At 36.2% G+C, this 19,074-nt stretch overlaps 1 protein-coding gene across 50 annotated transcripts in view; it reads right to left on the bottom strand.

Moving 5' to 3' along the window:
* SK (small conductance calcium-activated potassium channel) overlaps positions 1-19,074 on the bottom strand; it is an 877,735-nt gene that overhangs the window by 26,814 nt on the left and 831,847 nt on the right. For all 50 annotated transcript variants that reach the window (XM_073973813.1, XM_073973828.1, XM_073973810.1 and 47 more), the window contains 2 exons: positions 777-878; positions 505-680 (listed from right to left, as the gene is read on the bottom strand). In XM_073973813.1, the coding sequence (XP_073829914.1) occupies positions 505-680; positions 777-878 (278 nt within the window). The remainder of the gene's footprint in view (positions 1-504; positions 681-776; positions 879-19,074) is intronic.

Raw genomic sequence — 19,074 nt, forward strand, 5'->3', positions numbered from 1 at the left:
ATATATTTGTGGTGGATTGCATGAAACAGTTTGTTTTGTTACTGAAAAAAATGGTCCATAAAAATGTAACTTTTAGGGAAATTTATCAAAATTTAGTTCCTTCGTTTAAGCCAAATCTTAGTATAATGTCCATAATTATGAGCCATTCCCTTTGTGAGATTATTTCATTTCGTGATAGATTTCTTTGGTTCTTTCTTTTTCTAATTTCAATTTGCTCTATTTGCATTAAAGTGTCGCATGGGCAGTGGTGGAGGTGGCGGGGATGATGCGGGTTGTGGTTGTTGTGGCGTTTGTGAATTTGAAAATGATTTCGAGGATTTTTTACAGGGTATCAATGGCAATGTGGCGGAAGATAGCATATGTTGGTGGTTGTGAATGGAATTGGTGGTAGTGGTTGTGGTGGTGGTATTGTTGTTATTAAGAAGATGCATTTGCGGATGTTGCTGCTGAATTTGTTGCGGAACTATGCCAGAATTGTTGTTGGAGTAAGCGTTTAGTACCCACCTTGAATGTGGAAACTGCATTGATGGTGCATTGAACATCGGCGTTGGTGTGTGAGGCGGTTGTAATGATTGTGCCGCTGCCGTATCTGGATGTAAGAAATTTTTACGTTGCTCTACACGTTCCTGGTGTTGGCTTAAACATCGTGTTATTATCTCCGGCAAACTTTCCATGTGGTCCTAATTTGTTGATGTTAGGGTGAGAAAGAAAATTATTAGTTAGAAAATGTTGTCAATGCTCAAAAGTAGTTTTGTTGTATATGATTAACACAGTACTTGTAAGGCTTGTAATTTATCCTCAAGATTGGTCAAACGTTCTTCAATGGCATCCTGTCGACTGGACATATCCGATATTATTTCATATACTGTATTTTGAGTCTGTGAAATAAAAACAAAGATTTTTAGTTATGTTTATAAAAAATATATATGAGTGGAATTGATACAGAAATTTCCTATACCACACTGAGTTTTAAAAAAAATCTTGTTTATAGGGAACTAAGTAGTAGTCAGAGTAGATACTGTAATATACCTTTGGACAATATGATTAAAAATTGTTTCTCATAAATGTTTTAAACGACTCAAATATGCTTTATGGTCATTATCAAAACCTGGAAGCAGGTTTATAGTAACGACAACGAATGAGGCAGGTCATAGCTAATTCAAACAGTAACACGGAAAGGAAGTATGATAACTAATAAGGAATTGAATCCCCAACTTCATGCTTGAGCAACTTTGAAGAAGACATAAGATGTAATAAAACTAGCCAAAGTTCCCGATAAACCATTTATTTATGAAATGTTTCTTTAAGCCATAATTTTTCAACAATCTATCATGAGAAATCTGAATAGCTTGATGCTAGTCAAGTTATTACTGAGGTCCCCATGTTATTTATGAAGGATCCTATATAGAGAATTACAGGGCCAAACTTTACGTCAAGTAGATGTAGATATGAAGGATACATAATACAATTGCTCGATTTTATTAAAGAGTGAACGTACTCGAACACAACAAACAACATCAGTTGTGAAATAAAAAGAAGAATTATATTGGCCAACAGATGCTACTTTGGCTTAAGTAAGAAGTTTAAGAACAAATCCACATCTCGTCAAACAAAAATAACGCTTTACAAAACACTGCTGTTTGAGAGAAAAATTCTTCAAAAGATCTATGGACCAATCTGCGTTGACGGTGAATATCGATGTCGTATGAACCACGAGCTGTATCTGCTATACAACGACATCAGTATTGATAAACGTATCGAGAAGCAACGATTGCGTTGGCTAGGACATATCATGGGAACGAGCGATGTTGAACCCGCAAAAAAGGCGTATAAATACGTCCCACATGGCGGTGCACGCAGCATTGGCAGGCCTAAGCTTAGATGGAGCAAACAAGTGGATGAAGAGATGAAAAGGCGCAGCATTCCAGAATGCGAACAACAAACAGAGAGAATTGGAGATCTTTTCTTAGTTCGGCTTTCGGCTTATGGAACAAATGTTCTGTAATGGGCCTGCTAAGTAAGTAAGAAAGTAACCGAAGAGAAGAGTGTTTTACAAGACATTTATACTCGTGGCCAAAATTCTGTAATTTTTGAATGGATAACACAATCAGCTTTCCGGTAAATAAAGGAAATTCGGTCTAGTAGCTACAGAGGAATTTAAGGTCAAAGTTAAACTTTTGAGTTTTTTACTATTTTTCATCAAAATATGAGCGTTTTTTGGTGTTTTATACCTTCCTATATAATAAAAATAGTCAAATTTCAATAAATAAGCTTTATATAAAAAACAAGTCAAAAAGTATCAGTCGGCTTGGCCGACAGAGATATACCCTCAGCCTATGTGAATCGAAACTTTCATCCACGGACAGATGTAATGTATTTAGGGTATTTTCAGAATTTTGTGGCTCTTTTTGGACATTTGAATTTGCAGACAATAATTTGGATTAGCATTAAAGTTCAAAAATATTGCTGAGGAGGTACTTAAAGGAATGGACCGACATAGTTCATTATGGAAGTGAATCCTGTTTTGAGAGTCATATCCTTTTGATAGATATCGCGCCACTAGTTATTTCAGTGGGTCATCGTACAAATTTTGGACCAGTATGCCAGGAAGCATGGACTTGTCCGCGGAAAACATAAGATGACTGTAAACAGCACCATAACGAAAAGCATCGTTACACATTTCCAAAGGACCCTAAACTGCACTTAGACACAAATGTTGAACTTTTTGGACCAAATCGGTTGATAAGTTCGAGAGTTATCGTGCTCTTTAGCGACTACATATGGTGCCATAGGGTTTTTACACCTATCAGACTGATTTCTCAATAAGTATGGACTTACCCCTAAAAAAAACTTTTAGTGTCGTAATTGAGGCAGCGAATGCAAGTTGCTGCAACAGAAATCAAAGTGGTTCGACAGCAGGTCTTAAAGTGAACTTATACGATATTTTGTGTCGAGGTACCCGAAGGGTGGACAAATATAATCCATATTCAAACCCGATCTTTATCTGGTAGATATATTAGGATGTGCAAAGTATGGACCAAATCGGTCATTCCCTTCAAGAGTTATTGTGGGCACAATTTTCCGAACATTTATGAACTTTTGTGGGGGAGGTACCAGAAGGAGTAGACCGAAATGGCTTATGTTCGAATTTAAACTAAGTTTGGACAAAATATTACGAAGGCCAAATTTTGGAGGTACCCGAAGGAATTGACCGATTGAGTTCATATTGGAACCTTAAGCCTGGTGGAAATTTCACGATGGGCAAAGTATGGACCAAATCGGTTACTCCCTTCAAGAGGTATCGTGCGCACAAATTTTCCGAACATTTTCAAACTTTTGTGGGAGAGGTACCGGAAGGAGTGCACCGATATAACCCATCTTCGAACTTAAACTAAGTTTGGATAAAATATTCCGAAAGCCAAATTTTGGACCGAATCCGTTGATCCGTTCGAGACTTATCGTGCGCACCAGCCAGCCAGACGGACATGTCTAAATCGAATCCAAATTGTCTGAAGCACATTTCGTCCAAACATACTTGGGGTCTAAAACCATTATTTCGATGAGGCACATTTTGCCCGTATGAAAGTGTATATGAATAAATAATTAAAACAAGTAAAAAAGTATCAGTCGGCTCTGCCGACAGAGATATACCCTCAGCCTGTTCAAATTGAAACACTTTTTTCACAAAAAAAAAACGTATGTATTTAGGGGGTTTCAAAATTTTGGTCGTATGAACCGACAAAAATGTTGATTAGGATTAAAGTTCAAAAATTGTGCGGAACCATGGGGGTGCCATAGGGGGTTTTTACACCATTTGGGCTGTTTTCTCAAGAAGTATGGACTTGCCCCTGAAACAACTTTTACCATCGTAATTGAGGCAGCGAATGTAAGTTGCTTCAACAAAAATCAAAGTGATTCAATAGCAGGTCTTAAAGTGAACTTATCAAAAATTTTGTGTGGTTGGTACGGGATGGAGTGAACAAATATAGTCCATATTCGAACCTGATCTATATCTGGTAGATATTATGAGAATGTGAAGGTATGGACCAAATCGGTCACTCCCATCATGAGTTATCGTGGCCCAATTTTTCCGAACATTTTTGAACTTTTGTGGGGTAGGTACCTGAAGGAGTGGACAGATATGGCTGATGGTTTGTTTTTCAACTTTCAGACTATTTTTTCAGGAAGTATGGACTTGCCCCTGAGGAAACTTGTACCTTCGTATAGGGGACAGTGAATACAAGATGTTACAACAAAAACCAAGGCGATTCGAGAGCAGGCCCTAAACTGAACCTTTCCGAAATTATGTGTGGGAGGTACTCGAAGGAGTTTACCGATTGAGTCCATATTGGAACCTCATCCAAGTCTGGTAGAAATTTCATAATGTGCAAAGAATGGACCAAATCGGTTACTCCCATCAAGAGTTATCGTACACACAAATTTTCCGAACATTTTCGAACTTTTGTGGGGAGGTACCGGAAGGAGTGGACCGATATAATCCATCTTTGAACTTGAACTAAGTTTAGACAAAATATTACGAAAGCCAAATTTTGGACCGAATCGGCAGATCCGTTCGAGAGTTATCTTGCGCTCCAACCACTACACACGGTGTCATAGGGTTTTTTGTAACTTTCAGGTCATTTTCTCAGGAAGTATGGACTTGCCCCTAATGAAACTTACAGCGTCATATAGAGGACAGCGAATACAACTTGCGTAAACAAAAATCAAAGCGATTCGAGACCAGGTCCTAAACTGAACTTTTCCCAAATTTTGTGTGGGAGGTACCCGAAGGAGTGGACCGATTAAGTCCATATTGGAACCTCATCTAAGTTTGGTAGAAATTACACGATGTGCAAAGTATGGACCAAATCGGTTATTTTTGAACATTTGTGGGGGAGGTACCTGAAGGGGTGGAGCTATATGGCCCATCTTCGAACTTAAATCGAATCTGGACAACATATTTCGGTACCCAAAATTTTAACCGAATCGATTGATCCGTTCGAGAGTTATCGTGCGCACCAGCCTGCCAGACAGACAGACAGACAGACAGACAGACGGACGGACATTGCTAGATCTACTCAAAATTGTCTGAAACGGATATCGTACAAACATACTTGGGGTCTAAAACCATTATTTCTATGAGGCACATTTTTGGTCGTATCAAAGTGTAAATACCCTCTTTAGCCTAAAGGCTGAGGGTATAAAAAAATTAATTCACAGTGTTTTATTTTTAATGCATAAAAAACTAGAAAATAATTCGGTTTGAAAAGTGCAGCTAAAATCCTCAAAATACCGAAAATCGGTACATAACGTGGGAACTTCAAATGCCATTAACAGCTATTTCGGAGGTACCTCTATATGTGGGCTATACGAAAATATGAACTTAAAGAACAATTTTTGTTGCCTCTTAAATTTTAATTTACAAAAAGTTCGGCCAACAAATAAAGCTAAGGAACGGAAAATCGGGAGGTTTGTTTTGAGGCTATACCAAAACATGGACCTACGTTCGGTTAAACATTTTAAGTAAAATCCTCAAAGTACCGAAAATCGGGAGGTATCGTTATATTGGGGCTATATCCAGACAAGGACCTATGTTGAAAATTGTTGATGCAGATGTTTGGTGACCACTACAACCTTCAAATGTCAAATTACAGTTAGTTCGGTTAAAAATTGTAGCTAAAGTTGCCAAATTACTGTAAATCGGGAGGTATCGTTATATGGGGGCTATATCCAAACATGGACCTATGTTGACAATTTTTGATGAAGAGGTGTTGTGACCACTAAGAACTTCAAATGTCAAATTACTGATAGTTCGGTTAAAAATTGTAGGTAAAATCATCAAATCAAATTTCAGAAAACCGGGAGGTATCGTTATATGGGGGCTATACCAAAACATGAACCTAAGTTCATAATTTTATATGTTTTTTGGTCACTAAGAACAAATTATAGCTAATTCGGCCCAGAAATGTGACTTAAAACGTCTAAATACTTGAAATCGGGCTGTACCGTTATATGTGGGCTCTTCCAAAACATGGACCTATGTCCACTAGTTTTGTTATATAAGTTTATTAACTCTTAAGAACCCTAAATGTCAAAATACCGTAAATCGGTGGGTACCCTTATATGGAGGCTATACCAAAACATGGACCGATATAGCCCATCACCAAACTTGACCTACCTGCAAACAAAAGACGCATTTTTCCAAAATTTCAGCGTCCTATCTCTGCCTATTGTCGCACAAATTCAGCGACATGTAGAACAAAATAAATGAACTTGTCCAACTGGCTAGAGCAGCGGGACTGGAAATCAATATTGAAAAATACAAAAGCTATGCGCATCAACAACTCATCGGCTAGCCATGACAACCAGCAGATAAAATATGTACAATCTTTCTGCTATTTAGGAAGTATGATGTCGGCAAATGGTGATGTGGAAGATGACATCACAAACAGACTAAACAAAGCGAGATCTGCATTTGGCCGAATGAACAAAATATGACGGTCATCGCAAATATCAATAAAAACTAAAACAAAAATATTCACTCATGTGTTAAATCCACCCTCCTGTATGGTAGCAAAACCTGGAAAATGACGTCCAGTATAATGCAGAGACTACAGACATTCATAAACAAATGTCTTCGAATATTATGTCGCATATTCTGGCCAAACCAAATAACAAACGACGACCATTGGAGAATAACAAATGAGGAGCCAATTAAAGTTGAAATAAGTAGAAGAAAATGGATAGGCCATACGCTGCGAAAGACTCAAAACAGCATAGCTAGAAGTGTTCTAGAATGGAATCCACAAGGCAGCCGCCGTTCATGACGACCTTTTTTACCTGGAGAAGAACTGTTTTAAAAGAATTACAAAATAAAACACAATAACATAATTTTTGTAATTATTTTTTATTTTTAAAATTTTAGTAAATAATTTTTTTACCACTGTATTTCTTACTATTAACCAAATTACAGCCAATTTATGCCGACAATGTAGATAAAGACGAAGATAAAATCCTTCAAATACATGAAATCGGGTGGTACCGCTATATGGGGGCTATACCAAAAGATTGACCTATGTCAACAATTTTGTGTGGAAGTTTCTGTACCACTGGAACACTAAGTGCCAAATTACAGCCAATTCGAGCTAAAATGAAGATACAATCCTCAAAATACTCGAAATCGGGTAGTGCCGCTATATGGGAGATATAGGAAAATATGGACAAATATTGGTTTTGGTTTCATATTCATGTATTGTCATCCATATCTGTAAATTGGTCAACTGCAACTGTGTGGAAAATGAGTTACTAGATTTGAACTAAATAGACACCAAAGCAAGTTAAATAAAACACTGTAAACACAGGGTTTCGGAGTCAGAGTCTGGAGTCGGAGTCGTGAAAAAAGCTCGACTCTGACTCCGGGCAAAATTCTTTTTTTTTCTTCTAAATTTATTAAAAGATTTTTTATATGGTAGAGAGATGAACACTAATAATTTTGGGAATCGTTTATTCATCTTATAAGAAAACTGTGAGAAAACATGTAAGCAAAGGCTTTATTATAATTATTTTTTGGTCCAATCGACCCAAACAAATGTAAAGTTCCATGACAGTATAATTATAATTGCTCCTTTTCATGAGTGTTCAAGCTGAATCGATTTCTTAACATCCCATCACATTATGGCGAAACTAATATACACTTTGGAACACTGGTTTTAGGTCCCACTTATTGACACCATGCACTATAATGTTGAAAATGTATTACAAATTTGTTTTGACCAAAATGCATGTAACACTAAGAAATAGTCATCCCAGACCCCCTAGTAATATAGCAATCTTCATACACTCTGTTTAATTTCAATAGCACATTTCAAATGTTTATTTGTTACTTCATTTTAGTTGACATTACGTCGGTGTCATGCTTAAGTGTTCCATACGCCATTTGCCTGTTTTGAGATAATCGCATTTTAATGTTTTGCGTCACAACTGTGTGGAGCTGGCTAAAGCAAATATTTATATTTTTGACTTGAAATATTAATAATAGTGTATAGAACATATTTGCAAAAATTTAGAGGAATATGTATTGAAATATAAAAGTTGTAGAGATTTTTTTAAAAAAAGAATTCTTGTCGATTTGTTCCATATCCGCACTTATGACACAAATGTGAAATATTGTAAATCACATGGAACAAAGTGACAAAAAATTTTTCCATCTTTGCCTCAATAAATTAAATACTTCTAACCCCCTGTTTTTGTAAAGGTTTTTATTCTTCTCACACGAACTGTCAAATTTTGTAGATCGATTTACGATTTTTAAAAGAGGGTTTCTCAACTACATATGGAACGCGTCTACAAAAAATTAGGTGCGTATGTCATCTGAGGGCTGAGCTACGGATGCCTAAATTATTACGAATATAGACGAACGAACAAAAAATAGTTACAAAAACAGGGGGTAAATCGAAAATTAAAATTCTGATTTTTGAAATGTGTTTTTAAACTTGTAAATTTTTAAAATATTAATTTCATAACTGAAAAAAGTTTATGATTTCTCATCGGGTCGTGGATATCTCGGAAAAGAAAGATAGGAGAAAGCCGACGAGAAATTCAGAAAAAACATACCGGTAAACCCTAGAAACCACATGTGTCTCAAAAGGTCAAAAATGGCGTATGGAACACTTAAGCATGACACCGACGATTAATCGAATATCCTGGGATATGTTTGTATATCCTGTTTCGTACACTTATGAAGTATCTTTCCACAAAAAGTGTTGCTTCCATAAAGTCCCGTTATATTTTTTTATAATTTTCCTTCAAAAAGCCCAAAATTTGTACGGTTTGAAGTGTTTCACCGAAATAGCACATTCTTTAATAACTTAAGTACGACGGCAAATTTTGAATATTATTGTTAAAATTGGAACGAATAAAAGCGATTTCAAGTTTAAAACGCTAAAAATAGTTAAACGATGCCTTTAATACTGTTGAAATAAGACGTTATGAAGACGTTGTTTATAATACGTTAAAAATTTGGCATAAGTTGACAGTTTCTTGTTAGATTTATAAAGAATTAATGAAAAACTAATGATAGACCCAGCAAAATGTTCGATGCCAAAGATGCCATTCAATTATGTGTGCAAGTGATCTGGCATGTCATCTTTTTAGCATCTTCATCGATGAATTTTATATGAGCGTGGGCCCAAAAATATACTATTAATTTTTGGATACAAAACATGTCATTTACACCAATGCTTTGACATGTCATTTTCACCAATGCTTTGCCATGCCATTTTCACCAACCCTTTGCAATGACATTATCATTAAGACGAGAGTTTTAACAACGTTGGTTGTGATTTCGAGTCTCCGACAACATCAAGCCTATTGTAAATAATTAATCTAATATATAAAAGGCAATGTGTGTATGTTAGTATGTTTGTTTGTATGTTTGTATGTTCCGAATAGACTCAAAAACGGCTGAATAGATTTTCTTGAAAATTTCAGATAATGTACTGGGAACACCGGCGGTGAAAATAGGCTATATATTTTTTTGAATGGTCGTCGCGGAAGTGAAATATCGCGGTCATCCCAAATTATTCAAATATGTATTATTTCAGATAATATACCTAATTTTAGTAAGCGTGACTACAAAACCGCTATAACACTGGCTTCAATATGTGGGATAACGCGGTCAACGCCATATTTTGGAATACAGTAAAATCCCGATGACTTGAGATGTCACTATATAGAAATTCCGAAAAATCGATTGGGAAATCTTATGAAATTTTGTATGTGGAGTTTTTAGGTCTGAGAATAGGTCGTAATCTATTTTTTTATCCCGCTAAGTGTAGTGACCGGTGGTCCTCCCCACAATTTTTTTAAGAAAACCGCGAAATTCAAGATACGTTTTAATATATTGTTTACAAATTGTTTGCAATGCTATGGTAATTACAGTCTTGACCCTGAATGGTCGTCGCGGAAGTGAAAATCGCGGACATCCCAAAATTTTCAAAAATGTATTATTTCAATTAATTAGAACTGTCGTAAGCTGTTTTTATACGGCTAGGAGTAGTGACCGGTGGTCCTCCCCCACAATGTTTTTAAGTAAATCTGAAATCTTTGATATTTTTGAACGTATTGTTTACAGATTGTTTTCCCTGAATGATCGCGGTCATTACAAAGTTTTCAAAAATGTATTATTTCAATTAATATACATAATTTTAGTAAGCGTGACACAAAAATGAGCTATTTTAATACGACTAAGTGTAGTGACCGGAGGTTCTCCTTCAATTTTTTTTTCTTTTTAAAATCTGAAGTCCTTGATATTTTTGAACCTATTGTTTACAGATTGTTTGCAATACTACTGTAATTACTGTCTTGACCCTGAATGGTCTTCGCGGAAGTGAAATATCGCGGTCATCACAAAATTTGCAAACATTTATTATTTCAGATAATATACATAATTTTGTAAGCGTGCCTAAAAAACGCTATAAACGCTGAACACTAAACAATAAGTGGGACAGCGCGATCAACTCCACATTTTGGAATACAGTAAAATCCGGATAACTTGAGATGTCACAAGATCGAAATTCCAGAAAGATCCATTGGAAATCAGACAAAGTTATTGATATACAATACAATATCATCATTGGAATCAGAATACCGCGATCGTGTTCAATTTTTGAAAATATTATAATTACGGATAAAATCTCAAAATGTGGGAAGTGAAACTTCATGAGCATTGATTTCAGTCCTTGGAATAGCTAGGTAAAGATACATTTTTTAAATACAGCAAAATCTCGATAATAACAACTACAATTTATAGAAGTAATTTTTTTTATGAATTATATAAATGTTGCCATACATATCCCGAAGGAACATACATTTCGCTGAGGGGTATTTTACCACTATTGCATATAGAACGCGAAGAAAAAAAGCGTTACGTTCGATCGGCCTGAATGAGGTTAAATCCACCAAAAATAGCGAAAATCAGGCGCCACCGTTCTATGGGAGCTATATCAAAACGAGGACGTATACTGAACAGTGGCTATATCTCTGAACTATCGAAAATCGGGAGGTACTGTTTTATGGGAGCTATATCAAAACGTGAACCTATTACTGTTACATACCGAGCGCAAATAAAAAGGCGTGTCTTTCGGTCGATACGAATAGTTATGCTCTCCTCTTTTAAATATATTAAAACCAGATTTCAGCCATTTCGGTGTGATAATGATGTTAAATCCTCAAAAATAGCGAAAATCAGCCGGTACCGTTCTATGGGAGCTATATCAAAACGTGGACCTATACCAACAATTCTTTGCAGTAATAATTACGACCCCAACCGAGACCAACAATCCAATATATAGCAATGTTAATTGACGTGCACCGACCATTATATGTGGATCACAAAGTGCTTTAAACTGTCGATTTATGGTGAAGGGTATAATAAAAGAGATTTTATATCTTAAATTTGGGGGATACCATTATATGGAATTTATGTCAAAACATTGATTTATATTATGAAGTTTCTAGAGGGATGCCTAATTAAGGGTGTATCAATACTGGATATACATTCTGTCGCAAAAGTTAGTATACACCGTTGAAATCAAAATGTATTAGGGATAAATATCACTATAACTTATTGAAAACAACAAACAATTAGTTTTATTTGATAGACAAGAAGGTTGTCTCCCGTAATAACAATTAAAAGTGCGCAATATTTGCATACATTAGGAAATGTACGGTTCGAATCCCAAAAAGACCAAAATTTATGTCGCAAAAGTTAGTATACAACGGAGAATTTCCACGAGGAACTGTGTAAAAAATTCTTGATATTTTTGAACAAAATGAAACTAAATCTGTACCTAAGATCATAAAGAGCATATTAATTGGATTTAATGCCAGTTATAGTACTTATAGTAACAAGTCCAACGTACACTGGATCGTAAAATTCACAAAAATTGGTCATCTACAAATATAACAACTTTAGCGACAAAATTCCGGATGTTATGTCTTGTTTATGAATTTTAAAGCCATGAAATGCTCAGAAAGGCTCTAAAGTTTCAATATGGGGTGATCTTGATCGAGTTTCGACTTGTCCCTTTTGAAGAAACGGGAATTTCTTGAAGGAAACCCATACGTTTGAGGCCGTTGTCCTTTTGAAACATGTAATAATCCTTAATCCTGTAGGGCTTACAACGGACCTTGAGGTTCTCCTACTATTTACTTTTGGTGGGAATATGAAAAGGGCAACATTTGTGAGAAAATTGACTCAAAAGGAAAGTTCTTTTGTGTAAGGATTAAGGATTATTACATGTTTCAAAAGGACAATGGCCTCAAAAGTATGGATTTCCTTCAAGAAATTTCCGTTTTTCAAACAGGACAAGTCGAAACTCGATCAAGATCACCCCAAATTGAAACTTTAGAGCTTTTCTGATCATTTCATGGCTTTGGAATTCATAAACAGGACATAACACTCGGAATTTTGCCGCTACAGTTGTTGTATTTGTAGATGACCAATTTTTGTGGATTTTACGATCCAGTGTACGTTGGACTTGTCACTATAAGTACTATAACTGCCATTAAAACCAATTAATATACTCTTTATGATCTTAAGTACTGATTTAGTTTTATTTTGTTCAAAAATATCAAGAATTTTTTACACAGTTCCACGAGGATTCTCCGTTGTATACTAACTTTTGCGACATAAATTTTGGTCTTTTTGGGATTCGAACCGTACATTGCAAATATTGCGCACTTTTAATTGTTATTACGGAAGACAACCTTCTTGTCTATCAAATAAAACTAATTGTTTGTGGTTTTCAATAAGTTATAGTGATATTTATCCCTAATACATTTTGGTTTCAACGGTGTATACTAATTTTTGCGACAGACTGTATAACTAAAGTTTACACGGAGAACTCAAACAACGGGCCAGCAACGCGGACCGGGTCAGCTAGTCTTATATATTTAGAAAAATGTGTATAAATAAAAACACAAAATTCATCTCTATTGGATCGATGGAATGGGTTCAAATGCTGATGATAATATCGGATCTTTCATAACTTCCGTTGCATGGGTTCAAATGCTGATGAAAAGATCGGATCTTTCACAACTTCCGTTGCATGGGTTCATCTTTCACGACTTCATTTGAACCAATCCAAAAGATGCCATGAAATCACGTCATCGCATGGAACCCCTTCCTTTAAATTTTGCTGGGAAAGAGAGATGGTGCAAAATAAACTTGAACTTCTACTGAAATTTGGGTACAGTTCTTCATGAAACTTCAAATTCCTATGACTCCTATTCAATAATAATGTTGGCATTAAGATAAGTTGATCGTTAAAATATCAGGTGATTTTTATTGCTTTGGGTCTGAGCCAATATACTATAAAGAAAAAAGCATATCCTTTCTATACACAGAAAGAAAATAGGTTGAATATGGACGTTATGTAAAAGATTACGACCCAATCCTTCGTAAATAGTTGACTTTAACCGTCAGCAATGTTAGGGCATGTGCTTAAAATATTATGTAAAGTTTTCAGGTACCTTATTGAAGTTCCAAAAAGTAAGCCGATAATATATTTTTCTTACGGTAAGGAACTGTAACATGTATTATACGGAATGCAGTCGCCTCTAATATGCAACAGATCTGTTGGAATCTTCCTACATAACAATGTCATTATGTGGACAATACATTGGGATCAAAGTGTAGTCCTAACTTAGAAATATAAAGCATTCAAAATATACCTTTTTAATATAATTTAAATTCAAAACATTTCGTGGAAAGCTAGTGACCAGCAGTAGTGGATATCACATGATCAGCCCCTTCCTATTATTGCTCTCATTTGCTTTAATTTATTTCTTATTTTTATACCCGCAGCCTTTAGGCTTTAGATAAAAAATGTGCCTCATCGAAATAACGGTTTTAGACCCCAAGTAGGTTTGGACGAAATTCGTTTCAGACAATTTGGAGTCGATTTAGCCATGTCCGTTCGTCTGTCTGTCTGGCTGGTGCGCACTATAACTCTCGAACGGATCAACCGATTCGAACCAAGTTTTTGCCATCGTAATATTTTGTCCAAATTTAGTTTAAGTTCGAAGATAAGCCATATCGGTCCCCTCCTTCGGGTACCTCCCCAACAAAAGTTCAAAATTTATCTGTAAAATGGTGTGAACGATAACTCTCGAAGGGAGCAATCGAGTTGGTCCAAACTTTGGCACATCATATTACTCCTTCCAGATATTTATCGGGTTTGAACATGGACTATGTATATCGGTCCACTCCTTTAGGTACCTCCCACACAAATTCGGATACAGTGAAGTTTAAGAGCTCCTCTCGGATTGTTTTGAAAGTTTTTCAGTAGGTTGTCATAGCGCCTCCCTTGACGACGGTACAATGTTTTTTCTTGCGCAAGTCCATACTTCCTGAGATATTGGCCTAAAAGCTCCAAAAAAACCCTGGGAAGGAGTTTCTGATTGGTGCAGACTTTGCACATCGTATTATTTCATCAAGTCATGTATCAGGTTGGAATATGGACTATATCGGTCCACTCCTTCGGGTACCTCCCACACAAAATTTAGATAAAGTGAAGTTTAAGAGCTTATCTTGCATCGTTTTGATAATTTTTTCCGTAGGTTGTTCTAGCGGCCTCATTTACAACGATATTTTTTTTCGGAGTAAGTCAATAATGGACTACTATGAACGACCAAGCGTTAAAATTTTGATGAAATATGTATGCCGAGAAATGCATGGACATCATGCTGACCTCTTTTTGCATGTTAAATTATCGTCATTGCCTTGATTCGCCGTCCACCGTTACAAGGATGATATATTAATTTCAATGTCATGTCCCTCTGTCTGTGATATCAATTGTTTCTGTTGCTACTTTTCGATGTAAGATGCAGCAGAATTAATATAGAACATTACATTACATGCATTAATACATTACGGAGAACAACATATAATCATATATGGTCCAAATATAGGAAAATTTTAAAAATTGTGCATGTTTTATTCATTTTCAGTGGTATAGGAAATTACTCTCGGAAACGACTCCGGATTCGGTGTCTGAGTCGAAGGAAAAATGGCTCGACTCCGAAGCCCTGGAAAACAATGAACACAGTATCTGTTATAGTTTCCGGAAAATAGCTATTTCTTTATCCAGAAATGACGTATTTTCCAAAATTGCGCAAAAAGTATCGAATCGCATATAGAAATTAAAAATCGGTGACGACAAAATGGGGTTTTGGCCAGGAGAATCGATTCCTCAACAACTGTGCGGCGGAAAGACTAGCGATAATTCGGTTAAAAGCTATCATCAGCACGCATACCCCAACCGAGGACGAGGATTAACAGACCAAATACATATTTTACATTGGCTTAGAAAGAACATATCGCTCATTTACTCAATGAGTGACACATTTCAAAAAATCCAGTTTCGAGAAAAACTCGTTTTAAGTTGGAGATTCAAATTTGACTTCCCAATTTAAAAATATTATTAAACAAAAAATAGAATAACCACTTGGACCCTATTTTGCAAACAGCTAGCCAGATATAAGTGCTTAATTTCTGTGCAATATCAAGCATGATTTGAAGTGTTTTAGTGCTTCATAAACTCAAAAATCTGTTCTGTTGAATTATGCCAAAATCGTAGTAAATGAGCTGTAACTCGATGAGTTTTAGAGATATCAGCATGAAAAATTGACACAAGATAAAGGAGAAGCCGTAGAAATAGAAATAGAAATTGCTAACTCAGAAAACGCATTTTTTGAGTTATGCCACTCTTTGAGTAAATGAGCGATATGACCTATGCCTTAAGCATTTAATGTGTTTTCGGCTTTAACCATAACATGACCAAGTAAAATCGTATCAGTCAACTTTCCCGACAGAGATGTACCCTCAGCCTGTGACTATACAACAAACAATAACAGGAGCGGTGAACCTTAATGTGCTAAGAAGAGATCTCTAGTTTTAAAAATGAATAGAACTTATCTAGGCGACAAAAGTAGTCTTGGATGTTTTCAGCGTACATTTTTTCTGCTTTCTACTTGCAAACCTAATCAATGCAGTTTAGGAAAAATAAAACAAGCTGTTAATTTTGGCTGTGCCGAACATTTTATATCCTCCACCATAAATTATATTGGAACCAGATTATTAAAACGTGGACCTATAACGACAATTCCCTGCAGGAATGTTTTATACCTCCAAAAGATACTAAATACGAAATTGTTGCCATTTCAGTTGGATAGTGTGGCTAAAACCTTCAACGTTTGTAAAAATCGGAAAGCAACTTACTATGGAGCTATATTAAAACGTGAACTTATACCGGCAGTTTTCTGTTTTGCAGTCCCTACGAAGACTAAATACTAATTGTCACCCACAATGTTGCAGTCATGATAACAATGACTACAAATGACTACATGCTGTAAAAATTTCCCCACGCCACAGTTCATCTTGGGGATGGATCTAATTTTGGGAGTCATTCTTTTTTGAGCTTCATTATATCAATAAGCATGCACTTGCCTAGGAAAAATATCACATTGACAACCTTGGGTAAACATTTCAAAACAATCCGCGAAGAGCCATTAAACTGCAAACTGTCCGATATAGATTGAACTAATGCCAGTCACTCCTTTCGAATATAGTCTGCAAACGTGGACGTGCCCACGAAACACATGCTACAGTTGTAAACAGTACCACAAGGAGTACCTTCGGTAAAAAATTCAAAACTGTCCTTGAACAGTCAGTAAACTGTCCGATATAGACCTTCTTGGAACTTGACATACGTTTAAGAGAAATACTAGGATGTGTATATTTTCGGCTAAATCGGCCATATCGGATACTCAATTTTATGAGGGATGAACCCGAAGGATTCGTTTGATGGTTATAATGCACACAATTTTAGAGAAAATTTTTGAACTTTTTCATACGAACGGACAGGTCTAAATCGACTCCAATTTGTCTGAGACGGATTTCGTTCAAACATACTTGGGTCTAATTAGACACATATTAATATGTAACTCAACTTACAAAAAAAAATGTGATATGGCAAACTATTGCTCAGTCCATGCAAACAGTTACAAAATACGTATTTAGCTACAATTGGGTCCAGCAAGGAATTCATGGTACAACAAGTAGAGCACAGAACACAAATCGGCAGAAAAAGACGCAGAAAATACGCATTTTCTCAGAAAAAAATAGAGAAATTGAAAAACGAAAGTATAAACAAATAAGAAAGCATCAGTCAGCTGTGCTGACGTTGGCTGAGATATACCTTCAGCCACTGATCAAAAACAACAACAAAACCAAACCAAACACAATAATTATGCCGTATATAAAATATATTGATTTTGTATGACGAGTTTGCTTTGAAAACTGAACGTACCGTAATGTGGAGCTATACCAAATCATTGACATATACCAAACATTTTTAGTTAACAAACTTCTTCATAAAGGACTCAAAATATTAAATTACGTTAAACTAAGTTTGGAAGAAATTTTTGAAAAAGTATTAGAGTAAACTTGCACAATAGCCATTTTAGTATATGCCGGCTGTTATCTCAGGAAGTATTGTCTTACTCCGGAAAACAATTTTACCGTTGTAAATGAGGCCGCTAGAACAACCTACTGAAAAGATAATCAAAACGATGCGAGAGGAGCTCTTTATCTAAATTTTGTGTGGGAGGTACCCGAAGATGTGGGCCGATATAGTCCATATTCGAACTCAATCTATATGTGGAGGGAATAATACGATGTGGAAAGTTTGGACAAAATCGATTGCACCCTTCGTTCACACGATTTTACAGAAAAATTTTGAGCTTTTGTTGGGGAGGTACAGGAAGGAGCGGCCCATCTTTTAACTTAAACTAAATTTTGACAAAATATTCCGATACCCAAAATTTGGTTCGAATCGGTTGATCCGTTCTACAGTTATAGTGTGTACCAGACAGCCAGGCAGACAGACGTTCGGACATGGTTAAACCGACTCCAAATTTTCTGAATCGAATTTCGACCAAACATACTTGGGGTCTAAAACCGTTATTTCGATGACGCACATTTTTGATCGTATCAAAGTGTATATACTCTATCTAGCCTAAATGCTGAGGGTATAAAAACTCCAGATGTACAGGACTAGGAATAAAATCTAAAATTTCTACCTATGAGTGAATCATCAAATCACAATTTTCAAAAAGCTGGTATCTGGTAGTGGCGATAAAGGCGATAGCGCAGAAGCAATCTCGAAACACGGAATTGAATTTATTCCACGCAGTCCGAATGAGGAATTCACTTTCGACCAGATTCTTCGCCTTCCGACGGCGACAATTCGGTTGAAAGCTAATTTTTCAACATCACTCTTTTCTGCTCCCATTCCCCGACCGAAGACATGAAGAATAAGAGCGCATTTGCTTTTATCGCTTTCGAGTGGGTGTAAAATACGCCGACATACACAAGGCCACGTGAAAGTCAACAGATCATAAAACAAGAAACCAAAGTACTCCCTCTAGAATTCGAGTAGAGAGAGAAACTCGCTTGTGGAGTACTCCTGCGAATAGAAAAAAGAAATTGAGTATAATCTGTTTTTTATGCCTATCGAATAAGAGCACATATGCTCATTTTCGAGTGAGAGTAAACTACGCTCGAAATCGAGCAGATGCCTAGTGTTTTTTATTTGTAAGTGTGGTTTTTTCTCAATCCACATCTGCAAACAAAGCTTAGTTGTGCTTGTTTGCTAATACACACACACTCGAACACACAAATCGGAATCACACGATTTCATTCTTAGAGTAAGCTCTACTCTATTTCAAACCTTTTGACTCCCATTTTTACATTTCAACAAGAAGAATACGCGAGGGCTGCCACATAAAACAAAAGAGTGCAGAGTAAACTTTATGTAAAACTCATACTCTTCAAGTTCCTACTCACAAGTAAAATCGGAGGTCTGTTTGTAATAGATGGAAGGCATGCGTCGTGCGTGTTGGAAGTTCGATAGTTTCGAGAAGCAAACATTGACTCGGATAAATACCTTTTTTCAGCAAAGCCACACACCCGACCGAACGTACCGAATAAAATACGTCCGAACACAGCGT

The sequence above is a fragment of the Musca autumnalis genome, unplaced genomic scaffold, assembly GCF_047663935.1.
Source record: "Musca autumnalis isolate F117 unplaced genomic scaffold, ASM4766393v1 scaffold_3, whole genome shotgun sequence".
Taxonomy (NCBI): domain Eukaryota; kingdom Metazoa; phylum Arthropoda; class Insecta; order Diptera; family Muscidae; genus Musca; species Musca autumnalis.